Below are 26,921 nucleotides of genomic sequence, written 5' to 3'. Positions count from 1 at the left end.
TATGACTGAGTATTGTTATGTCTGTCTACATCTCGTCGCTGCACCAGTTGTGTTCAATCCGTAAAGCACCGCAACATAGATTCTACTTAGCATTAGCATTAAGCTAGCAACTAAAAGACCACGCTATGCAGTTGTTTTATAATCACAAGTTGTAATGTTTATATTTACAGTAAACGTCACATAGGCATGACAAAGAAACAGCCTGAAGCAAGATGTCATCCAATCCGTGAAGTCACGTCACTTAGCACTTTTTGGGTGTCTATCTATCTTTTCATTCCTTCCTCTCTCCTCCCCGCCTCTTCCTCCTCTTCCCTTAAGAGTCTATTTTTAGCTGCCGCTTGCCGCCTTCTCGGCCTACATCTTTGCTTCTTCCATATGTACTCTTCCGCGGGCGGCGGACATCTTGTGCTGCGTGTGAAGCCATGAGTAACACGGAGATGATGATGAGCACCGAGACCCTAACGGCTGATTGGATTGGATTGGATAAACCACCCCCCCACCACCACCACCACCACCGCCGCTGCTGCTGCTGTTGTCTGAGCCATCCCATAATGCTCAGAGAAAGAGACCTCCCAAGGTTATATGTGTCAACACATGGATGGGTCAAGCCATGTGCATACACACATATACACAAAACTTATTCTTGACAAAGCTCGGGAGGCGGGATGTTGCGGTGGGGGGGGGGGTTGATTGTCAGATTTCCATTTAAAGTGCAACACACGTGTTTACGCCACCCCACGAGAGGCCATCCGGCGGCGTCACAAGAGCAAGATGAGTGACACGCGCAAGGACACAACGCGTGGCCATGAACGCATCGCGCGCGATTGGCGTTTTCATTTTGCTGTTCTACTCGAATAATATTTCATTCGTTTGTATTGGATCGTTTTCCGGTATGTATCCTAAAATGCACTGAAATTTCATTCATTTATTTTGTTCTTAATTTCTGATTTTTGGCTTTGTATTTTCACACATTTGACACACCTTAAAGTGAGTTGAAATGATGCGCTTGAAATACGTGAAACGATTATTATGTTATTCATTCCTTTGATGATGCAGTCATTTTTCCACATAATTTGAGAACTGTGAACTTGAAAAAGGTATTATATTGTGTATTCAAATATTTTAATTGATTTTACTTTCATTTTATTTGTAAAATTAGAGATGTATTATACTATAGTTTAAATATTTTTTTGTGTTATCACACATAAAATATTTTATATTTTGTTATTTTCTAAAATGTATACATTAATGTTGAACCATTTTTAAATATTAGAAATCCATAACAATAACAATATTTTTTGTACTGATCACTACATTTTATTGCACTTTCTAAGCCAAAAAATGTATTTGATCAATATTGTTAATACAGCCTACGAACAACAAAACGAAAAAAGTTGATTGACCATGATTTCTATTAACTACTGACCTTTTTGCCATGCAATTTCCCCAACATTTCGTGACCTTTCAGGCATCTGAAAAGCCCCCCCCCCATATTAAAGAGCAAAGTAGCACACGCTGTTGCAATTGCGTGTCTGCTCCCCAGATAACCCACAATGCAACAGTGCAAGTCTGCGGCGTCCAGCTGTTCACGTCGGCTGTATTAGCCACATTATTGTGCCCGGGGACCTGCTCAGTGGCTGAGCTCAATTAGGATTAAGTTCTGGCATATTAAAATAGACCTGCAGAGTCGGCGGCCAACGTCAAAAGGTTAATCTCAATCTGCGTGACACAGAATCAGGACGAGTTTTATAATTAAAAGGGATGCTATTTTGCCCTTGGAATATTTCCTGTGTGGACATGCTTCTAATAATAATCCAATGACAGCCATAGGAAGACCAAAAGTGAAGCAATGCAACTGCATTCAAAATACAGTCCTCAGGGTCATCTACAGTAACTACAAGGCAGCTTTATAAAGTAGTTGACTGAAATTAGTAAAAGAACATCCTGCGCAAAAACAAAATTTTGTAGAAAATCATAGAAGTTCTTTAAGACCTCAATCATATAATACTTAGCTAACCCACAATGAGGATTCACCGTTGCTACCTACCTAGCTAATTACACAAACTTTTACTGTACGTGCCAACCAACCTACCCATTCTTCCCATTTCACAGTGTTATTTAAGCATCTCCTGGCAGCCCGTAGAACATATTAATGTGTGTGTTTGTACGATTGAGTCGACACGTTTGTACCTGTGCCCGGAAATGTGATACGGGATTAAAATGAAAGGAGTGTCAGTGATGATGACGACGATGATGATGATGATGGTGCAGAATGAAGCAAGTCAAGCAAAAAAAATAAATAACAAAACGTGCCAGATAAATGTGGCTATCAAGTTGAGTGTTGACTGCCAACAGACATCTGGATGATTGTGTTTTAGTGTGTTTAGTCTGGGTCAGAAAGGAAACACTAATAGGGAGCCACAAGGCAGATTCACAACAAGGCAACTCGAGCTTTTGTCATCAACTATTCATCATTTCAAACCCTCGGGCAAGGTTAGTGCACATAGAAAACATACGTACTGGGACAAAAAAAAAAAAAAGGGGCAAACACAAGCATACACACCAGCAAAATGTTCGGAAATGTAATTTTTTTCAAAAGTCTTTTTCAAGGATTTTTTTCAATATAAAAAACTCCATTTCTCCTGAACCCATCATCTGATTTTCAAACTTCTTGGTGTGTTGTGGTCAAGTTGAGGTGACCATTTGAACCAGACTCCACATTTTGATAGACTGTCATTGTTGGGTAGAAATTCAAAAACACAGAAGCCCTAAAATCTGAGAAATGTTAAAAAAGAAATAATATATTTTTTCACCCTTCCAATTCCAGGCCCTGTTGTGGTTATGTTATGTTTCCTGGCGGTGCTGAACGAAAAGCGATTTTGTACTCGCCTCAGGCCATGTAAATTTGTGGGATACTGAATAACACATGGTAACATGATCTAATCACCGTGTACTGTGTGTTTTCTTCTTAATGTTATGTTGCTGTATGATATTCACGCTCAGGTTTGATTGATACGATTGGACAGGTACTCATTTAAGATATATGATCATTATCAGGGTTGTAGTTTGCTCTGTCTTTGGATTTGATCATCTGATCTCACTTTTCACTCCTCTCCTGACTCATACTCACCCCCCACCCCCCCACCCCCCAGTGCGAGGGCGTTTTCTCAACAACATCACTCACCACGTTGCTGGCGCTCATCCCGCCGCCGTCCTCTTGTTCTCCTCTAGTACATTGCGTCCTTCTGGCCTGGTGTTTGCATTTGCATTGCAGATGTGACGAAAAAAAGAAATACATAGAGTTACTGTTAGAGGGTATTCATGGCCAAGTCACAATGTCACACACGCTACTGTTAGTGACTGTTAGCTAGCGCCACACACACACACAAAAAAAACACAGAACATGCTAATAGCTTGAAATACTTGATGCTAATGAACACAATTTGTTAATAATGGACATCCGCTAAAAATATTTCTAATATAAATTGCTTGTATTCGTAGCTTTCCATCAAAATGTATGTTAGAAATGCTAAATCAGGAAAATTGATTTGAAGTCTATTGCTATACTGTATTTTGTCTGGCTTAGGTTAATTTTGGAAAAAAGTCTTCGTTTTAGCATTAGCTTGGCAATATTGTTTATTTGAGGTTAAACTAAAAAGCTATGATAACAGTTAGCTTACCTTTAGCCTGAGGTGTGCTTCTTCGCATCGTTACATCTCGAGCATTCTCCGCTAACGTACAGTTTAAATTGCCAAAACTCTAATGAAAGCAATTCAGTGTAATATGAAATTAAAACGAAATAAGGAGATGAATTAAAAGCATCGACAGGTAGCCTGGCTAACTGCTCTTTTAACATCAAGATCTGAGAGAACTGATGTGAATAGGCTAGCTAACGTTAGCTGAAATGAGCTAAAACTCAGGGTTAAGAAAATAATCATGCATAATTTTGAAAATCCCATATTTTAGTGAAGTTGAAATTTAGGTGAAGTTTGTGCAGATGTAAGAAAGTAAAAGTAGCTCTTACCGCCAGTTAGCTTGTGGTTAACTGGTGCTGCGCTAGCTTTTCATATTGTTAGATCCATTCCGGCAGTCAGATGTTCCCTAACCATTTTATTTGCTATCTATAGTTTACTTTTAATCAATTTCACTCCTTTTTAATCCGTTACAGTGTTACTTTGACTTTCGAGTTTGAGTTTTCTGAGTTCAAGCTGTCACTTAGTTGTCTTTTTGTAGCTAGATTGTGGCAGTGACTCTTTTTCAGCCTCACTGTATCGTGAATACACATTCATACATATTGTATTGGTATTATGCATAAAGCTTTGAAATCGGAATAAATACATAAGATATATATCGTCACCCTCTTTAAAAAAATCGCTTACGTCATTTTTTCCGGGTTGTTTATTTTCGGAAAACATGAAAAACTAAACCACATTCCTATGATCTAATATGTATTAATTTCATTTTGGGTGTAAAATTGAATGATCTGTTTAACTAAGGATGCAGTCGATTTTACCAGAGGTGGCCAGCATCCTGAGGAGACGTTTAAGGCAAAAAAATAATAATTTTGTCAAAACGCCTACTTCCTGGGTTTTGTCTATCGCAGTAGTGCTCTGGAACGTAACCAGTGTATCTGACATAGCAAGGCCATATTGAGTAGTCGCCCTCAAACGTTCTGATAAAACTGCTACTTAACCAATCACAATTTTGTAGCACTTAAAATAGATGTCCAAGGTCATTGGTGGGGTCCTGGGCCTTATCAGGCTCAAGCAGGATTGTATTTAGGAATGCGTGTGTGTGTGTGTGTGTGTGTGTGTGTGTGTGTAAGTGTACTCACCAACCAAGCTAGCAGCACACAGCCAAACATGCTCATCATGGTCATACACATGATGATGGATCCATCATGTGTGCTTCCACATTGTTGTTTGTTTCTCCGATGGCGGTGAGCCGCCAATTCTCCAAGCACCTACTTTCCTGGAAGTCTTTCCATCCTCCCTTGTGTCCAGCGCAGTTCTCTCAATCCTTTCGTCGTCTTCTCTTCTGCCGCTATTTTTAACCGGCTTAGCGATGCAGAAGCGAGCGAATGTTTATTCTCGGCCTTCACCGGTTACCTGCCTCGCAAATCGGTCGGTTAATCTGGTCGTGCAGCAGAATGTCATTGCCTGGAATTTTCTTGAGTGACATAAAACAAGTTAAATCTACAAGCAGTGTTGAATGGGACCTGTTTTTTTCATGGTGAATCTACCAAATGATCACCAAATTGCGACGCCGTGCTTTGGCCACAATAAGCCGAGCAATTTAACGCTCATCTGTCAAACCTGCTTTCGATCAGAGCTCATTTGATCGAACGCCCATGGAGAAGTTGGTCAATTTATGAGCCTTGGAATTTGCCCAAACTGGCTGCTTCAAACCAAAATGGCCAACTTCTGTTCACTTTCATGCTTGGGTCCTTGAGACTTTTTTGTGCCTTCGGTTATGAGAGTTGGGTCCATCCAACATTGTGTCAAACAGTAAAACTCTTGTGTCGGTCTGTCGGATGCTGGAGTGAACTGAAAAAAAAAAATGGATCAATTAAGGTACTGTAATACCCCGGCATGTCGGCCACAGTCACCAATGGACTTTCAGCCATTTTTCGAACGGGTTAGACAATCAAACACACAAATGCAAAATGATAACACTTGCAAGGAACTAACACCCAAACACTGTCATGCAGACTTACTTGAACACGGGGGCGGAGCCAGAACGTGGCTAATGGGTGGGCCTGGAAAGATGAGGGTGGGCCTGAATATTTCTCTCAGTGAGCACAATCCTCCTATCCCAAAAGATCGTATATTCAAATAAAATGATCAACTGAATAATATGAAGTTCAGACCTTCCTTAGATAACCACAATTATGCAATTCTTGCTATTCAATAAAATAAAAATAAAAAAACACAAATTCAAAAATAATTTAACTCAAACTTTAAAAGTATATAGTTTTCATGAATCTCATTGGGTGGGCAGTATGTCAATCTGGGTGGGCCTGGGCCCTTTAAGACCACACATACAGCACAATACTACAGTACGGTGAGAAATTACTTTATGAAACACGTTTGATTATTTTATCATGTTTAATTGTGTTTCTATACATTCAATAATACAGTGCTAATTTCACTCAGGAAAAAATTGTGGGTTTTTTTTGGGGGGGGGGGAGAGGGGTATCTTTTCGCAGGTGTACAAGTAACCAAGAACGTTTGGAAGATATTTAAGCCTCCTTTTGGTGCAGTAAGTCTCCTCGCAGGAAATGAATCACGTTGGTCTAAAAATGGCAGTTTTTCATGTCACCAGAGGATGTGCAGCTTAAGCTAGAAATAGATGAGTCAGACGAGATTTGCGTGTTTTTCATTGGACCGCGACCATATTCATCTTTGGAATAAAGCCACTGAATAAAGACATCTGCTGTCCTTTTGTGTTTAAAGTTCTTAAATAGTAAACACACTTATGATTATATTACCGTACTTCAGTATTAGATTTTCGACATTTAAGAGATAGCTCCAAAGCCTGGTATTTTAGATCCACACTGCCACCAGGTGGACGAATGGTAGAAATACAGCTGCGTCCAAAAGGATTTAGACAATGACAAGCATATTTCTGATTTGGCCTTTACACACCACCACGGCGGATTTCAATAAAACAATCACCCTGTGACTGGGCGGCTTACAGCTTTAAAACAAGATGCCCCACAAAAAATATGGCATTTAATCTAATCCTATTTCAACTGAAATCAACCAGGGTGGTGAATAAACGAAAAATATGATTGTATAAAAAAAAAAAAAGCACGGCACAGTGTTTTATAAAAAAAACATTTATTGAATCAACAAAACCTCTGAATCATAGATCAATCAGTACGAGATATTTTTTTTTAAATAAGTGATTAAAAACATCAACACATGTATGAAAACCACTCGAAAGAGTGGAGGGGGGGGAAAAACCTTAAAATGATTGACTCATTCAATCAGTACAGTCGCAGGCTTTGTTGACTTTAGAAAGTGAACTAATCCTTCACTACAGTGGTAGAGATATCAGATTTCAACACCGTAATACCGATTTAGCCTGTAATCCATTTCATCATGATGCTAGTTAAACTAAAGTACTTTAAAAAAAAAGATGAAGTAACAGATACCGACAATCATCTGCATTGGTTTCATTCACTCTGATGTAACATGAATAAGTTATGGCCTCTACACTTCAAACGTCCGCCCGAAAAACAAGACTTGCTGGCTCAAAATGGTGAATTTGACCAAAATTTTTTTTTAAAAAGTTCACATTCTCAACTCACACACGCGCACACATTCCTGTACAGTGGCAGATCTGCTTACACGAACATGGCAGAAGACACGAAGCTGTCCCCGCGGCTGACGTCGGCACCCTGATGGTACTTGTGGGGCTCGTGAGTCCCGCCGTGCTCGTAGAACGGCGGCGCTTCGCCGTTGCCGGGGTCATCCCAACCAGAGGGGGCGACAGCGTAGTAGTGCACCTGCGCCCCCTGGCCGCCGTTGTCGTTGTCGTCGTTTTCGTCGTTAGAAACATCCAGGTCCTGCAAGGGAAGGCAAAGCTGTCACTGCTTATCGAACAACTCACGGTGGTGATTTGATTCCAAAATAGAATGTAATTAATTATGGGCTGGCAGGATGGTGAACTAGTGGTTAGGTAGGATGCCATACAGTCAAAGGTCCCGATTTCGAATCTCGACTGTCTGGCGTTTGCGTAGCTTTTCATTCCATGCATATCAGGTTCATTGAAGACTTTCCAGACTAATATATGGACAGAGGGCAGCAATGGATAACAAAAGTATAGAACAAAAAGTGTAACAGTATAACAATCTACTTTTTCAGTAAACAAATCCCGCTTTTTCCAAACTAACAAACTTACCTCACAGTATCTATCGACAACGTTGCCCAACGACGATGCATTATAAAATGTAGCTACGGCCACTGCTTTCTGCAGGTGTAAAAAGCAGGATGAAAGAGGATGTGACATTCAAGAATCTTCAGCAAAAACTAGGGTGAGCTTTCCGTTTTCATTCTTCAACTTTCCCTTTCAAAGTTACATGGTAAATTAAAGGGTGTGCCACCATCTAGTGGTCGGCAGTGGAATTACACCCGGCATAAATGGGAAGCAGAACAAAATAGTTATTAAATTGTACACAAAAAAAATCCGAAAAATAGCGGGACTAGAAACCAGGAATATGCAAGGGAGGTGGGTTTACTGCACAGTTAGGGCTGCAGCTATCAACTATTTTGGTATTCGGATATCCTACTGAAAATTCTATTGAAAAGTTGAATAATGGGATACAAATTAAAAAATGTATTTTTTTTTTGCTTGGTTAAAGAACAATTATGAATACAAAAGAGAAATAACATTTGACTTGATAATGAACGATCAAGTGTTTTTCATTTTTAGATAAGCAACACTTTCTACTCAAATTTAAGCTGCGCATAGCACCAAACTGCATTTTCTTCTTTAGAAACATTAGCAAATGAGATTTTGGATTATGAGCCAAAGTGATGTCAGAACCAGAGCAGCGATTTTGCCAGCTAAAACGGCACATTTGAGTAAACCTGGCTAGGTAAAAATGGATCAGTAGGAACGATGACTTGTGTCAAGCTGTCAGCGTCAAATTGCGCAGTCAACTTCGGCAAATTAATCTGCCTTTGGAAAGTCGTCTGCAGCCGAAATGGGGCACGGACGCTAATGCTGCTTACAGACGGCATGTGTCAATGTCAGCATAATTAATTTGAGTTCTTTTTAACTGTCCGTAATTAGAGATTGAAGATGATTTTAGGACGACGCTGTGTTGATATTGATGGCAACAGTTTGTGGCGGCAATAAAAACTAACGCCAAGTCAAGTAAAGTCAAGACAGCGCCGCTGGGAACAACTTCAAAATAAAAGCGTGCCGAGACATATTCTTTGCTAAGCTACGTTTTATTTTGAAGTTAGCCTTCTCGCCGCGTGTTACCGTCATGCATAACATGAACAAGTGTTGATATATATATATATATATATATATATATATATATATATATATAGCGAATCAGAGTGTAGATTTAGCTGGCTGCTAACCGTTAGCCACTCTGCGGTGCTGAATGATTCCCCCCGTAGTTTAAATTGGAGTTGTTCGCAGGAGTTAAGGACAATGTGTTATTCTTACTGTGACTGGCTCCGCATCCTGGGTTCTGTAGTGCTGGTTATGCAAGAGGCGCTCTTCGGCAACGGGGACGTTATTGGTGGTCACCTGCCACACACACACACACACATACATACATACAAACACACACATTTATTTTTGAAACAAATAACAATGTTCCTCCGTCTAATTTTGATTTAATTACATTTTCATGTATTGTACTCATTAGAATCCCTTAACGGGAAGACTCACCGGCCTAATGGCAGTGTTGTTCTTCTTGGGCGGCGGGGGCTTATGCTTGGGGGGGGCGCTGCAAGACAAGACGTGGCCTTTTGTTTTCCAAGCGGTTCACAAAAAAATCGGGCATGAGGCACGACACCGAGCACTCACTCTCCGCTGAGCTTGCCGGCGCGATGTTTGCGGTACATGGCGATGGCTGTGCCGATGATGGCCACGATGAGGATGACGCCGATGATGGCGCCGATGATGCTGCCTGTGGTGGCGCCTTTCTCGGGAAGGCGGGTGCCTGAGGAATGACACAGCAATGTTAATTAAGCTCCATTTTTTATTGCAGCCGTCGCTTGATTTTTTTCACCGATTTTCCTTTCACCATTGAAATGAATGGAAATGATTTATTTTTTTTAATTAATTTTTTTAATTTAATTTTTTTTTAAAGATGAATTGCTCACTAATTGCCAAAGTTTTTTTTATTAAGTAAACTGAACTGAGTTCCCTGCGCTTACTTCATCCCTGTCCTTATTGGTGTTACGATCCCAAGCCATTTGCACATGTTATATGAAACATTCAAATAGATTACTAGTTGGAAAGAAGCGCTTCCTAAGGGCGCCCTTATTGAAATGTCGACGTTTAGGACTCAGCATGCATTAGGTCCCGTGAAAAGCATTCGCTCACACATGCAAAGGGTACAGCCAAATGCGGAGTGATGTCAGTAAGTGTTCGTCCCAGGGGGATTATGCAAATGAGGAAGCGATTAAAGGGTAGAGAAGATGTGAAGATGACTTGATGAGCGCAAATTGTGCTCCTGCTAATTGAGCAGGACACGATTTAGTGATTTTGTGCTCGTCTAATTACATTTCTCTTCTAACAATGGGGGCTTCTACTAAAAGTGTTTTCCTCGTGTCGCACGCTCAGAAGTCTCTTCATGTGCATTGCTCCTAAGATACGATATTTGTGGACCTCGATAATTAAATGAGTAGAAAACATCTTGCATCATTGGTCTCATTTACTGTCATGCAAAACAGACATTTACATATCTTGGTGGGGAACAACAACATCGCATACTGTATCATCAGAAGCACAGCATCAGATCACAAATGTCCCCATTGTGAGACTTAAAAGCTTAATCCATTCTATTTGATTTGTCCTAATATAATTCAGTGTATAACAAGTGACTAAAAATGTAATAACTGTACTATATGTGTTGTGAATAAATTATATTTGTTGTAAAACCCGAAGATATCAATAACAAAACCAACAATACTCAAAAAATGATAATCATTTAAAAAGTAGTTATTATATAAACACGTTAGTATTTGATGGTAGTGTATTAAATTTGTGAAAAAAATGTAATCAATCGTTTAAAATATTTAAAATTTATATTTAATAATAACGATAAAACAATTCCTAAAGGCATTAAAAAAATAACTTCATGTTATGTGTATGATAGCAAATTTAATCTCCTAAAAAAAAGCAAATTATTAGTAATAAAAAAACTAACAAGAATTCAAATCATAATGAGAATGACAATTTACTCAAGTGTAATGAATTTTCTCTCTTTTAAAATCTGATTTATGGAATGGTGACAAGTAAAAGTACCGGATCAGAGTTGACAACATACACATACAAATACCTCATGTTTTGTAAATACTGAAGATATAATATTAAATGGTTGAAAAAAATAAATAATCTTTCGGTCTTAAGTGTCTGACAGTCTGTGTTTCGATTACACATATTCGTCGTCTTGTGTTCTGTTCTGAAGTTCTGGTGGAAAAACCATCATACAAATGAAGCAAAGTCATTTGCATGACGCTTTCACTTCGAATGAAGTCATCACGTGTAGCGACAGGCCCAAAGTCATCACGTGTAGTGACAGGCCCTGTCCACATGATGGCGCTGTGCCTCCTCAATTGCTCACTGTGAAGGATTTGCTTTTGGATTTCAGTGTGATTGCTCCCCATTGCAACAATTGCCTTTTGTCCCCCCCGCCCCAAACACACACAAGGAAACCACCATCCTCCATTTTGGCTCCTGGGATGCTCTCCACCCATTTGAACCCACTTTGTGGCCAGCCCTTTATCTCTACAGGCGTCATTCTATGGCCCGCAGCGTCATTGTGGCTCGGCGGGAAGGAGGCTGACATGCGCTCCCGCCTCTTTGATAAACTCGGCCAGGGAATCCTGGAGGCAAGGGAGCAAGACCAAGGAGAGCGAGGCCAATTTACAGCATGTCAACGTGAACCGAGCGCGCCCTTCGCTCGTTCCATAATGGAACAACCACACATAGCGCTGCCTTGTGTGTGTGAGCGTGTGTGTCATCCGGTTATGTGTGTGCGTAAATACCTGCATACACACTTTGCGCAGGCACCTCCACTGCAAGGTAACCACAAACTGCAATTCCCCCCAGAAATACTGAATGGAATTATGGGCAATGCTGGGCGACGCTGCTGCCTGAGCTGAAATGAATTCATGACTCAAAAACCTTGATTTCTTTTCCCCCCCCATCACTACATATTGTGTCATTGCATTCTTCTATATCCGTAAGGTGGAATATTTGCAATCGTGCCCTAAAAGAGTTCAAAACTTTGGAGGTTTTGGATGAATCGGATGTGTCATTAAAGCTGCGTTTGTGCTGCTCGCCTTGGCCACCGGGAGGATGTATGATACTGTTTAGCCATAAAGTCAAAATAAATAAATAAAGAATAATACTGCTGCTACTATTAGTGACTCAGTAAGATGCTGTAATATTAGTATTTTTCATATATCTGTTGTGAAGTATGATTAATATTCCTGCATTTTACCGAGGAACTGTGTCTGTATTATACTGCCACTATGTGGCCGAGGTGCACACTTGTAGGAGCAGCACAGTGTCCATTAAGCAGCAAAAACTGTTTAACACATTCACTGCCAATGACGAATTGACATGTTTATTTTATATATATATATATATATATATATATATATATATATATATTTTTTTTTTTTTTTTTTTCAAACATTAGGGAAAAAGAGGGTCTGAAAATGTCTGGCAGTGAATGAGTTAATTCTTTACATGTTATCTAATTATTTAATGACTGCATGTTTTTATAAAGTACAATACTATGGAGATATTTTCCAATACAAAAAAAAAAATGCATTTTTGGGGGAAGGTTAGAACGGGTGAACGTCATTTCCATTCCTTTCAATGGGGAAATATAACCTGCAGTACCAGCAGCCTCCACCACATAATAGAAAGCTGCTGTTGTATTGCATCGCGGCCAGTGGCTCGAACATATTTACGCAACCACGCAGCTGATACGAGAGCCCTTTGACACTCTTGTGCTCATGTCCGTGCAAACGGCAAAGCCCGCCCTTCGCACACGCTAGCGTGGATGCATATTTAATAGGTAGCGAGAAATTCAAGTGCATCTCGGCGAAGGGGGGGGGGGGGGCAATGCGGCAGCACTCTGACTGAATCAAGTAGTGTTGTTTGTGGACAAAGTTCACATTCCAAGCGAACAAGTGAAAAGGTCAGCGGTGCTCCTTTGGGCGGATCAATGTGAGAAGCAGCCTGTTAGTTACACATGTATACCTTCCTATCCGTCCTCTACGCCCTGACCCGTCACTCAACCATACACTCACACTCTCCCATGGGGCCCAGAGGAGGTGGTGGTGGTGGTGGGAAAGATGGAGTAGTAGAAGGAAGAGGAAAAGAGGATGGATGCTTGGCTGCAAGTGTCAGAAATGATAGCAGATCCATTTGAGCAAGTTGAAAATGCTGCCGGGTTGTTTGACGCGTGGATGTCAAGGAATACTTAAACTTTTATTACCTCCAGCATTAGAGGAGGTCATGTTTGTTTTTTTTTTTTTTTCTTTCTCAGGATTTCTCCATCTGATAACCGGTTGTATAGAAGTTCTTTAACGTGGATATAACGAGGGATTTCCGCGGAATATGGAACGATTACCGTCGGGTTGATTTGACTTGACTAGTAATGTGGAGTGTGGCAGTGAAGATTACACATAGTGCATTTTTTTTTTTTTTTGGTCAACACGGCGCCATCTGCTGGATCTGAGGGGTCAGTGCCACACTTAGGACCCAATGCAGTGGACAGGAACAGCAAAGCGGCGACGGGAAAGCTGACAGATGGGGCAACCAACCAACTAAGCAACCTAAAGCAAACAACTATTCAATCAGTTAACCTTTTGGCCGGACTGATTAATCAACCGACCAACAAACTAATGACAACAAATCCACCAACCAAACAACAAACCAACCAACTGACCGAATGATCAACCAGCCAGCCAGCACACTAGCTAGCTAGCTAACCAACCAACCAACCAACCAAGAGATTTAGATTTAGATTAGATTTAGCACAAACCAGCTAATTGACTGACCACAAAGCAACCAACAAAAATATCAACCAGCAAACCAACCGACCACTTGACTTAGCAACAGACCGAAGGACACACCAAGTGAACAGCCGAGCGATCGGCCGGTTGACAAACGAAAACCAATCAAACGCCTCAGCAATAAATCAAATGATTGTCTGATCAGCCAAACAAACAAACCACCTGACCAAAGCAACCAAGCGACAAATGACTAACTTCCTGTCCAAAGACGTCCGATCGCCTGCAGTTGAACATTTGTACATCACCGTGACCTGGATGACTAAAACTCTTCCCCGGACCAACGCGACCGATGACTCAAACGTTGAAAGCCGCTGTAAAATGAGAAACAAATTACTCCGAGATGAGTCTGCCTTTGTCCGTATGAATTACCCCATGAGTTCTATTCTAATTTGTACTTTATTTCCACTCTGTTCCTAAACTATGACGCTGGACAGATTGGTTGAACGACCTCAAAGTTAGCCTGAGAGCGACTCACTGGCAGATGAGTCAAGGAGAGCCGTCGGGGGGGGGGGGGGTCTGGAGAGTGAAGTGGACTTCTGGAGAATGGCATTGTGTGTGTGTTGATGCAAAGGCAAGCCAGATGAAGGCAGTGATTAAGAGGTTGGCTCCACATAAGCACAGAGGGATACCCCCGCCCCCCCCCCCCTCCCCCCCACTCACAGCTGCTTGTCTTGACTGCTCACACACCCCAAGGCGTGAAAATCAGAAAGCGGCAAAACAAAGATCTGCCACTCCCGCTCGATTTCCGTGACGATTGCGGTAAACGCGGCTGCACGGGACAGCCTTTGGTTAACCCCCACCTCCACCCCAGCGCTGCCGTGTTGCTATTATTTAGGATTTGGCTTGTTGGGTGCGGTAATAGAGCAGCACAAATCCGCGCCATCTCCCCGTGCATTTCTTATCTGCTGTGCCTAACAAGTGGAGATAAGCCTGTTTTTATTACGCCGTCCTGACCTCCTCCACGCATACAAAAAGTCGGCGTTGTGAAATTGACATCGCTTCCGCACTCAATGCGCATCCGTCGGAGAAAACTTTCAGCCAGATAATGTGGCTGCTTTTGGCTTAAGAGATTTGGTGCTTGATGGGGGCGGAAAAAAAAAAAAACACACAAAAAAAACAATCCCGCTGTAGCTAAGATCAATTCCTAATGGGTTGGCTTGACTTTTTAAAAGGGACAGTAAAAAAAAAAAAAAAAGAAAAAAAAAATATCCCCGAAAGCCTCGGGTGACCTCCGGGACGGGGCCGGAGCGGCCACGTGGCGGTGACGCTGCGGGATTGGCCGGCCTCGTGTAAATCCCTTTCCCCGGGTTTCTCTCGGCACAGCACGCTCGTCAGGAAGACGAGCGGCGTCTGTTTAATTATACACACCCGCGGCGTTTGATCATCACCAGCACCATTAATGTGCAGACGGAGCAAACATTTGCTTGATTTCGTATTCTCTTTCAAAATCTCCTCCTTTTGCTTCAGAAATTTACATCCAAGCAAAGTTTTCTCAAAGAGACCTGACAAAGTTATATTTTGTTGTTTTTTTTTTTTTTAACCCTTAAAAAGCCCTTCGAAAATCCTCACGCATGATGAAAAGTGTCATCGACCCAAAACTGCTGTACAGAAAGTTATTCCTTTTTTTTTTTTTCTCCCCACTTTAAACCAGTCAATCTTTTTTAGAAGTACTTTTGCCTGAAATATCGATACAGTATCATATTCAATTAGTGTGGACATCAAAGAGGATAGATTTTTTTTTTCTGGGGGGGGGGGTCATGTAATATGTATATTGGAGTTTTATCAGTACTTTTTGCAAATTGTTTGGCCCAGTCCCTATCCCTCGTGAAAAGCAGGGTACCACTGTATAGTTTTAAATTTGTAATATCACCATTCACCACTAGATGGCAGATATGGCTTAACTGCCCTATACTACAACGTGAGTAGGCCTAATCATTTTTTTTTGCAGATTTGCAATTACATGCAGGACAAAAATGGTACCTCAGTATTAAAAAATTGTGTGAGTTGATTTTTGTGAGAAAAAAAAAAAGCACTTAATTGCACTGTTGGTTTGGGCCATCCATAAATGGTCATTTTTATTCAAAGACTGGAAACAATTTTTTGGGTGTGTACACGAAAGGAGAACTGTATTATGAAAAATGACTTTTTTTTTTATTCATTCACTGCCATTGACGAATTTATTTGTCTTTTTACAGTTCAGGCATTCAATCCCAGGAACTTATTTATATTTTTTTCAAACGTTTGGGTAACAGACGGTCTGAAAATATCTGGCAGTGAATGAGTTAAGAGCGCGTATTTTGTCTGTATTTAAAATGTTGTCATACATCTGGTTAGATTTGCATATCGCTGGCGTCAGGCCAAAGCCTTGTACCTCCAAAACAGTGACATTTCAGGAGACCCCGAAAACGGCAAGTTTGTTCATGCATTAGAATTGCATTGTGAAAGAGAGCAAGCCTTTTTCAACACTTTAGATTGGTCAATAATGTGTAAAAATAAAACACACGTGCACGCGTGGACTGACAAATAGTATCGATTTTTGAAAAAATATGAAATTCACCAAAATGTGACTGATGAGGTTTTGGCCCGACACCAGCGATATTATTCATGTTAAGGTAAACGTGCGAAAAATTGAACTTCCAAAAGTGTTTTTTGTCGGGAAGAACAAATGTGTCTGTGTTTATGTAGTTTTGTCATTTTAACCTAATTTACGTTGTTTTTTTGTTTTTTTTAAAGCCTAATTTGAATCTCCTCTGGGAAATTCCATCTCAATTCATTCAATGGCGCTACAAAGGCTTGAGAACCGAAAGCGGACGTAAAAACGTCCCTGGGATCTTCTTTGCCACAGCGAGCGAGAGGCGTGCACGCGACCAGCACAGCGCCTGGAGATGAGATGAGATTAGGACAGAATAAATTGATGGCCTCTGAAGGAGATTAAGTCAAAGAACAGCGCGTGTAATCTCATTGCTCACTCAGAGAAATCCCAGCCTTTGGATTTGGGAGGTTAACTGGGCACAACCCTTTGCAAATCTATTGATGCCGAGGCCGCACCGCGAAGAGTGCGCAATAATGAGCCGCGTGGAAAAAGCAGCAGAGTGTGTGCGGAGCTCAAAGAAAAACAGAATACATAAAGCAAGCGGACGATCCCCAGCACACACGAGCCGCTGCATTGACAACAGCACGCGCGCGTAAATTATTCACAATCAATGCATGTGCTGCACTGCAGATAGCCGCACTCACCTCACGTTTTTGACATTTTGACTTTAGACAAAAGTACACGGACAACGGCCAAGTCGTACGGCTTCGAATGCGAGTCTACTTACTCCACCTCTCATTTCATCTTGGCGGTCCTTGGTAAAAGCGTCGCATGTAAGATAAAGAAAACGATTTTTGAAGAGGAAAAAAAATAACACTCTAGAAAATGGTACTACATACGGGAATATCATAAAACCGTTTTTGCCACGTTTTGCTTTACATCAATGGACATTGTGCCGCTCCTTTTGGTGTGCGCGCCTGGGCCACCTGGGGGCAGTGTAATACAGACATGAGGCTATATATGGAAGGGGTCACAGTTCCTCAGTAAGGTAGAGTAATCGTCGTTCTTCACAGAAGATAAGGAATGTATGCTTGTGAGCATTTTTAGATTGTCTACACGTGCTGCGCCGCCGTTTGTGTTCAAAGAATAGTAACTCGGCTATGGTGTTTTGCGTTGTTGTTAGCATTAATTGTCGATAATAAAAGAGCCAAGGAAAATCCAAAGAGAATGCAAAACAGAGAGTTAACCAGACAAAGACTACTTAGGAACCCTACGCCTGGTTTAAAACACTACTTCGAAACCCTAACGCTAGTTTAAAATCCTACTTTAAAACCCTGACCAACTATGAAATCCTTATTTGAAACCCTTATCATACTTCAAAAACCAACTTAAAAAAACCCGACCCTACTTTGAAACCCTAATTTGAATCCTTATCCAAGTTTAAAACCCCAATCCTAGTTTAAATCCTTAATTTGAAACCCTAACAGTAGTTAAAAAACCCTAATTTGAAAACTCGTCCCAAGTTTAAAGCCCCAATTTCAAACCCTAACCCTACTTTGAAACCCTACTTGGACATCCTATCCCAAATTTAAAACCCTAATTTGAATCCTTATCCAAGTTTAAAACCACAATCCTAGTTTAAATCCTTAATTAGAAACCCTAACAGCAGTTAAAACCCCAAATTTGCAAACTTGTGCCAAGTTTAAAGCCCCAATTTCAAACCCTAAGCCTAAAACCCTCATTTTTGACCCGGCCCTCTGCATGCCCCTGTAACCAGATGTTGCTGTCTGACCTGAAGTCTAGTGAGGTACAATGAGGTCTTGACAGCCACAAAATCCACGTCAGCGATCCTTTCTTTTGTTTCAGTCATTTTTTTTTTCATTTTTTTGTGTTGCAAAAAGCTAAAGAAAAAGCAAAAGACAGACTTATTCTAATGATTCCGGCCAAATAGAACTCTTAATTGGTGTGTTTTTGCGTGAGCTCAGCCACACCAGTAATTCCTAATCAGCTGTGATGACACACATTTGAGTTTTCCATTCACTCAGCCGACGACAGCGAGCCAAGGCCTGGGCTTGCCTGCAATTACAGAGGCGTTGTGACATTTTTTTTTTTTTTAAAAAAGACACATGGTGGTAATGGGGAGACACTCTTTGCGTGGTGTGTTGTTTGGTCGTGTGTGTGCATGTGTGCGTGTTGCTGGGGAGACAGTGTGTTGCCTGCCACAGCGCATCAGCACACTTGGTTGCCTTGGGAGAAGGCAGGATCTCTCTCTCGCTCTCTCTCTCTCGCTCTCTCCCTCGCTCTCTCTCCCTCTTTCTGACAAGGTCGCCGAGTGCCTCTGTCTGTCGTCCGCCTGTCGATATTTACAGTCCACTTTACGCGGCCGTAAACAAACGCAAAGAAAATGAGAGTAAGCAGAAGGGGGGAGAGTGGGAAAGCAGTAACGAGTCAAATGTAGGCACTGAAGGACACAGAGGATGTGTCGTAGCGCACGGTTAGCACACATGGCATGACGGGTGCTGGTCAAAGCAGCGAGAAACGTTCTCGGATCTGTGGAACTCCTTTTTCACGGATGGGGAAGAATTTGTAAATGGTAATATGGTATATCAGTTATATGGCGTCGCAGTCTGAGGGGTAGGGCGCACTATAAAAAGAAGTACATAGATGAGAAATTAAGAAGAAAAATGAGACCAAGAAGTACGTAGAGGTAATCGGTAACCGCTGCCTGATATGTGCCGAAGGCCGGGTGGGTGGAGTGTGACAGCTGCCTATGATCGCAACCGGGACAGTGTGAATGATGTTATACTAATAACTTCATGCATGTTATTTTCGTGCTTATAAAAAGACTTGGCTAAAATGTCAAACAATTAAAACCTTACTTCTATACTTTTTGTACATTTAATGACAGCAGTTAGCTTTGTGAGTCAATAGGAAAAGCAAGACGGATGATAGAATTCAAACGCAATAGGATTTGACTGACAACAAGACATAACTTCTCTGTACAGCCCGAAGGATAAAAGATGGCAGGAGAGCGGTAAGGAAGAAGATTGATTTATTGTTCCAGACGCAGACTCGGGAGGAGTTTAGTACACACACCAAGAAACAAAAGGAAATCCACACTGTCAATAGCCCAAGGTCAGAACATTATCCAAACACAACCGTGTTTATGAATTTTTGGACTTTTCCAAAAAAGCAACACATTATCGTGCATTGCTGCCTTCAATTGTGTTGAGTCATATATTGCAATCATTGCATCTACTTTAAGACCATTTGTCTGTCACTCTACCTCTTCTTATTTTTTTCTGTACTATATCTGAACAAACAGCATTAGGCTAAGATAAAAGCTTCAAAACACCAATTTGCAGTATGGCTTCAAGGTGACAGAAGGAAACCAAGCATAGCAACAAGGAGCATGAAGCTAGGCCTCATTAGCATTGCTTAGTAGAACCACAACTCGCAACTTGGCCTTGTAACATGACCACTTCGGCAAAACATAGATACAAACGTTGCAGTAGCTAGCTTCATTAGCTTAGCTAGTTATCTCCAAGGAAACGACGTTGGCCTGGTGATATTAACATTCTGACAATAGTCTGATACAAAAGCCTAGTTAGCTTAGCTTGTTATTAGCACAGACACTAACAAGGCCTTGTAACATTAGCATTTTGGTGATAAGCTTACATAAATATTGCAACCAGGAGCATGTAGGTAGTCTTGTAAGCGCAGCTTGCTAAGCTAACTAGTTAGCGTCACAGATAGTAACTTGGCCTGGTAACGTTGGAATGTTTAGCAGGTCTCTAGGGCATAAGCCCAATTAGCCATTTATAAAACAACTACTGACTCAATGCATGTTCGTTTCATCTTTCAAGAAGGCATCCAATGGAAATAAAAACTCAGGCTTTAAAACATTTCTAGAAGAGGTATTCATTTTCACATAACTGTAGTATTCACGGGTAAAATGTGCCAAAAAATTTTAGGCTAACTTTGCTCCGGAAACTTGGCATCTTTCAGCCTTCATAAATGCAGCAATATCAGGGGTTAAAATCCTGCGTAAAAGACCACTTCAAATTGTAACTTAAGTGGTAATTTGTCATTTATGTGGTTGTCAGTGCCCCTTTCTAGTGGACAAAGTTATCAACAAGAATTAATTTCACTGAAAATGTTCAGGTAGTGTGTTCTATCCCCACAGGCCGGATTGGACCCTTCCGATTCTGGAATTTGCTAAGCTGTTTTTTTTTGGGTTTTTTTTTTACCCGCTCAGCCTTGAGACTCGTGCATTCAGCGAGGAGTCGCTGCTGCATTTACTGAACCGATCCCCCCCCCCCACCCCCACCTCTGGCTAAAAGGCACTCTCACCTCATTCGCCGGCACTCGGCCGAGCTCCAACGCCACTGTCCTCCCTCATATCTCCTGTCTCACCACCAGCATGCTGTGCCGTAACAGAGCCACAATCTACTCCGTAATATAAGCACGTCATGGCTAATTGGTGGTCATCAGGCAGTTTTCCCACAGTTCTATCATTTCATGCTTCCGCAGAGTTACCCCTCCTGAAGTGGTGGTTAACGTTAATAACATCTGTGTTGTGTGGCTGTAAATGAGTAATCATCCACGTCTTCTAACCGTGCTGGACGAGGGAAGTCGACCATGCTTGAGCACAGCCTGGATGGCTCACACTAGTGAGTGCTTACACTAGACAAAGATGTGTGTGGATTTTCAGTGTCAAGCAGAAAGGAATTACATTTGGAAAATCGAGTGTAATACTTTTTAAAACTCTCCAGGCGCTATATCATTCACACTTGAGCATGTTCACTTCATAATTTAACATTGAATCGATTCCATTAGCGGGCCCGAGGGCAACACAGGACGCTTTGGCTATTTAACAAATCGAGGAATTTCAGGGTCAAACGTGGCCAACAATGACACTTGGAACGCAACATTCCTTAACACAATCGCAGCGATTGCCCGACTGAACACATAATTGGCCACTTACGGCTGCACTATTCAAAGAACCTTGACAAATTCAAGAGACGTGTCAAGTCTTTGAATTTTTGGGGGGGACAATTTGTCATTCGTCCCTGAGCATGTTTACATGTGTCAGGATGTCAAAATTACAGCAATCTTCCTGACATTGTGGCTTTTTGTCTTACATCTAAAAATGCAAGCTTGTGTTCATTATTAATAATTGGAGGGGGCGATAGGCCGCATCCATTACTTAGTCTCGGACTTTAGCGCAGTGTGGACATCTTGAGAGTCATTCCGCTGCATTTCCCAAAGTCTTGGGTATGAAATTTCTCAGTTTTGTGGAATGCTTCAACAGTTAGTCATTGTGTCGGAGGAAGAAACTGCAGCGGAGATGAGGACGTGAGAGAGATGCGTGGGAGGTAAAGCAACGTTAGAAGCCGGCATAAAAAGTGCATGGGCGGCACAAGGAAAGTCTCTTGACAGCATCAACTAATGAGCTCGTTCAGTGATGGGACGTAATGATGCACAAATACTTGGATACTGTTATTAAGTTGACTTTTCAGGTATCTCAACCAGAGTATTCATTTTTACTGCCTACACTTGAAAACAGATCTGTACTTTCTACACCTTCAAAGTTAATGAGACGGAAACTGTTGCTTTCCGTTATGATTGTGTATGATTGGCGGTGCACTGCAAATGGATGCTACTTTGTCTCGCGCGGGGAAGGCCAACTGGCAGCCCATCGGCCGCCCACACTCGGAGTGGCCCTTAAATTTGGGGGATTTTTTATTTGTTTATTTATCTGACTGCTGTTGAGCAGTTTTAAGATGCAATCACAGTAGTAACACTCGATGGCAGGTATTGCTCAAGATAGGGGGACCACTTTTTCAAAATTCAAAACTGGGACACTACAATTCCAGTGAAAATCACATATACTGTACAATAAATTCCCATTGAAGCGGAAGTAAACCCAAACACTTTTTTTTTTTCAAGAATATGTTCGCAGCAGGCCCACTAGTTGAAATACGGCACTCTGATTAATTTTGCGTTTGTGGAATATAAGTTAAGCAGCAAAATGCACTCGTTTTTAGCCATCTCTGGGGGCGGCCATTTTGTCTTCTGTGGACTGAAAATGACATCACAATGCTCACAACGACCAATCGCGGCTGACCTGTTTTCTGAATCTGAGCCCAAAATGGTGTCTTTCAGGTAAAATAGGAAACAGATAAGCTCACCGAATTTAAAATCAATCTTATCTGTCCAGTTTGCTTCGAGGCACTATCAGCCATGAAATACTTCATTTTTTTCCCCAAGAACCGTTGACAGTTCGTTTGAAGCGCATGAGGAATGACTATAAATGTGTCCTCCAAAAACAACTTTACAAAAAAAAGTTAGTTTTCAAATGATATAAATAGTAAAATTACCCAAGTATTTGGTCACTACTTTCGTGGATGTCGTCTATTGTGGCGGCGGTCTGGAACTTAACCTCGGTGCCCGGGAAAAGACACTTGAGTAGTGTATTGTTCTACCTTTGCGTCAAACAAGCATGATGCATTAAGAAACAAATCTCTCCAAGTACAGTGTGTGTGTGTGTGGGGGGGGGGGGGGTGTACTTTGGTCACCGCTGATCACAGTGCAGCCTCCAGTGCGTTTTGCTGTAATTTTGTCTGTTTACCCCGTTTCTACTTGTGACCATGTTGGGAGACCAAGCGGTGCACAGTGACATGGGGGCGCGCTTGCCGCACTCAATGTTTTCCTTCCCTGCCATTCAGCGGCGCGGCGGTGCGTGGGCAGACGCAGTCACAATAGAACGCACGGGAGACGCTCACTCTTGAATTTACTGGCGTGGCGACGCTTTCGCTTGCGCTCGAGTGTCGCTGACTGGCTGCCTGCGACAGCCGGATGGGAGTTACAGTATGTGCTGTCAAATGTGATGCAACACTCATTAGCAGTAGCAGGTATGAGGCAATGGTGAGCGGTGGGGGACAAGAAGGCCTAGAACGCGAGCACTGACCTAAAGTACATTTACAACTAAAATTCGAATTGTTTCATGAAATTGAAATTAATCTCTTCTCAGCAGTCTATTCTCTTGATTTCATTGTGTTTCTCTCCGCTGCACTGCTTCCGGTACGTGTATGTTAGAATTTTTATTTTGTTTTTTTTTCCAAATCAGATTTCAGCTTCTGTGTGCTGCCCTGTCAATCTAATCTGCCGAGTGCCTTCAGAATCAGAAATGTTGGCCGATGTGACTCAAACCATTAGCAATGGGACTGTTTCTTTCACCAATCACATTTGAAATTTGCACCGCGCCAGTATTTAGGAAGGACTGGTTTAATCCATTGCTGGAAGCTTCCTAGCACTGTAACATACTGTATATCGTCGCTGTCATGTGAAAAACACGTATGTCCATTTTTTTTCAATTTTCTTATTTTTAGGTGAACGGTGTTTCCGTGTTACAGACATCGCATTAACGTGAACTTTTTTTTTTTTTTCCAAAATTGGACTTAAGTGTTTTTCACAGGACAGCGATGATAAACTAGTTAGCATTAGCATTAAGCTAGCAGACTGAAAGGCTAAGCTATGTGGGTGTTTTAAATAAGGTGTCATTCTCTGGCCATCTCTGGGGGCGGCCATTTTGTCTTCTGTCGACTGAAAATGACATCACAACTGCTCACAATGACCAATCACGGCTCAGATTCAGAAAACAGGTCAGCCGTGATTGGTTGTTGTGAGCATATGTGATGTCATTTTAGGTCGACAGAAGACAAAATGGCCGCCCCCGGAGATGGCTAAAAACGAGTGGATTAACACTTATTCCACAAACACAATATTTATCAGAATGCCCAGTTTCAACTAGTGGGCTTGCATAGAACATCTTGAAAACAAAATGTTTGCGTTGACTTCCTGAATGTAAGAAACTGAAACTGAAAAGTAAGACTTTTTGAAGCTCAGACAGGTTGCCATTTGTGCCTGAGCAAGTGGACATGCACCAACACGAAACCGTATCACTGTAACCTTCCGGACTTTGTTGGATCATCCCATCGATTTGTTGGAGCGTGCTTGAGTGCAGCACCGACCGCGTTCCAAAGTCAAACAATCTTCAAGTATTTAGGTGTCAAGTATGTAGTGCACCATGCTGACAATGCAGGAGCTGTCGAGCAAACGACGCAATCTTGTTGCGTTTGTATTTGTTGCTTTAAGTGCACTGCCTCGTGGTGGGAGCTGAGCATCTCGTATTGGATGTCATTAGACGGAGTAGCTGGGAAGAGCGCGCCGGAGTTCATTAGAGTTGATTAAATAACCGCGGCGGGAATCCAACTCTTAAAGCTGACATTAATATCTGCCATTTAAGACCATCGAAGGGCCAGCGTGCACAAGTCCCGCCTCGGGCTACGCCATCAATATTCCCCAAATCTTTTTATGCCAGATGCAGGCCGCAAATGTCCGTCTAATCAGGTTCCCCGTGCGCTCTCACAGACATCAGCGGATTCTCCCACCACCCGGTCGGCCGCTTTGATGCCCAAGTGCGGGATCGCAGGCTTACGAGGTCCTTCTTTATCCTCCCCAAGCTGGATCTCGCGCGGCAGAGGAAGGAGTTCAAAGCCGGAGGTCACCGTGTTCAACATCCGAAGACAGTATGTGCCGGATACAATCTGCAGTAAAGGCTTTTATATTTTTCATTTCTTCCCCCCAGCTCGTCCTTGTATGGTATAGTCAGGAGTTCAAAACTTTGACTCATTCAGTGCACGCCATTCAGTGAACGCCATTTTCAGAAAAGACAACCGCTACAATGCTAGCCATTTTACAGCATTTTGATTGATGGACTGAGACCCAAAGAACATTGTGTTTTACTATTACATATACTGTACACAGAATCTAATAATAACTCTCTTCTTTTGCGAGCGGGGAATAAAGTTTGATTCTGCCTTTTCCATTCTTGAGCAATCAGCAGTAGAACAGAGGCAAGTTTGACAGAATTCTGACGTTTCTCCCAGAAACTGGCGAAAATGAGCTTTTTGTGAAACAAAACATATGAAGCAGAACAGAGACTTTGCTGGTAAAATGCTACTCTATAAAGCAGCTAAAACATTGAGGCGTGGCTTTTGACAGCAAAATGATTTGGATATAATTATTTGAAAATAATTATAGTCCCCTCCAAAAGCATTGGAACGGCAACGTCAATTCATTTGTTTATGTTCTATAATGACGACATTTGGGCTTCAGATTAAACTGTCAGTATCAGAATTCCGGCTTTTATTTCATGCTATTTATATCTTAAACAATTCCAGACAGAGCTCCTTTTGTTTGAAGCCACCTACTTTATAGAGCGAGTCAATGCAAACATTTTCTTTCCAAGAATATGTTCTATGCGAGCCCACTAGTTGAAAGAAGGCATTGTGATAAATATTGCGTTTGTGGAATAAGTGTTAATCCACTCGTTTTTAGTCATCTCAGGGGGCGGCCATTTTGTCCCATCGACTGAAAATGACGTCACAACTGCTCACAACGACCAATCACGGCTCAGATACAGAAAAAGGGTCAGCCGCGATTGGTCGTTGTGAGCAGTTCTGACGTCATTTTCAGTCGACAGAAGACAAAATGGCCACCCCCAGACATGGCTAAAAACGACTGCATTTTGCTACTTAACTTATATTCTACAAACACAAAATTAATCAGAATGCCGTGTTTCAACTAGTGGGCCTGCTGGGAACATATTCTTGTTTGGGGTGACTTCCGCTTTAAGTGACCAAAAGTATTGTGACTTTTTAATGGACTGATGAGACAAAGATGGACCTTAACCAAAGTGATGGGAAGGCCAAAGTATGGAGAAAGTAAGAAAGGATCCGCTTATGATTCAAAACACACAAGCTCATCTATGAAGCGCGATGGCGGCCCGGAACAGGCTCGCTCGTCTTTAACTCATGACGGTCGCAGGAGAATGAATTATCAAGTCTACAAAATCATTTTGTCCGGCAATTCACAGAAAAATGCATCCAAACTAATCAGGAGAAGCTTCATCATGCAACAGGACAATGACCTAAAAAAAAAAAAAAAAAAATCACTGCCAGCACATCAAAGGACTTCATTCGGAGCAGAGTCCTGGAAAGAAATTGAACTCTTCTGGCGCGACTCTTCATTGAAAAACGGCATCGTCGTCATCATCACCTTTTTTCTGCGAGCCTTTCGTTGCGCCTGCATAGAAGCTCGTCTCATCCGCGTGCGTGCGCGCGCATTTGCCCTGCGGCGGCGTCCCTAACAGTCTCTGACATATCTGTGCCTTTTCCAGCCGAATCGGGGGGCCGGTGCCAAAATGCCACGAAATCAATGCAACAGACTTGTTTTCTCCTCCTTTCTGTTTGCTCTCCAAATCCTTCCTTCTCCTTGTTGTCGATCCCCTCTCTCTTATTTTTCCTCTCCCGCCCCTGGCCCGTGTTTCGCTCCCAGCCTTATTAAAAATGGAAGCGAGTGTGCGCCGCATATTCAAGGCGGGTGGATTTAAGCGGCCGCCGGTGTTTAGCGTCTCCTCGGGGAGCTGAAATGAGCCCTTAAGCTGACTCCTGTGAGTGGAGCCTGACTGACTGCTCAGTGTGCGCTAAACCTCTAATAATGACTTGTGTACACACACACACACACGCGCG

General features: G+C 42.0%; 2 protein-coding genes across 3 annotated transcripts in view; both read right to left on the bottom strand.

Moving 5' to 3' along the window:
• The window catches only part of atp1a3b (ATPase Na+/K+ transporting subunit alpha 3b), a 44,698-nt gene extending 39,691 nt beyond the window's left edge, over positions 1–5,007 (bottom strand). For both annotated transcript variants that reach the window (XM_086037726.1, XM_086037728.1), the window contains exons 1-2: positions 4,835–5,007; positions 3,185–3,250 (exon numbers count right to left, since the gene is read on the bottom strand). The gene's annotated coding sequence lies outside the window, so the exon portion shown is untranslated. The remainder of the gene's footprint in view (positions 1–3,184; positions 3,251–4,834) is intronic.
• A 1,816-nt stretch (positions 5,008–6,823) lies between these two features.
• LOC147143283 (poliovirus receptor homolog) overlaps positions 6,824–26,921 on the bottom strand; it is a 130,850-nt gene continuing 110,752 nt past the window's right edge. Inside the window, exons 7-10 of the mRNA XM_086037392.1 lie at positions 9,556–9,691; positions 9,418–9,475; positions 9,190–9,273; positions 6,824–7,573 (exon numbers count right to left, since the gene is read on the bottom strand). Of these exons, the coding sequence (XP_085893518.1) occupies positions 7,352–7,573; positions 9,190–9,273; positions 9,418–9,475; positions 9,556–9,691 (500 nt within the window). The 3' untranslated portion in view covers positions 6,824–7,351. The remainder of the gene's footprint in view (positions 7,574–9,189; positions 9,274–9,417; positions 9,476–9,555; positions 9,692–26,921) is intronic.

This window comes from Filicampus tigris, chromosome 8 (genome assembly GCF_054856515.1).
Source record: "Filicampus tigris isolate MCC_2025a chromosome 8, RoL_Ftig_1.0, whole genome shotgun sequence".
NCBI classification, from domain to species: domain Eukaryota; kingdom Metazoa; phylum Chordata; class Actinopteri; order Syngnathiformes; family Syngnathidae; genus Filicampus; species Filicampus tigris.
Note: the sequence above shows the minus strand (reverse complement) of the source record. Positions and strands in the feature narration are given on the sequence as shown.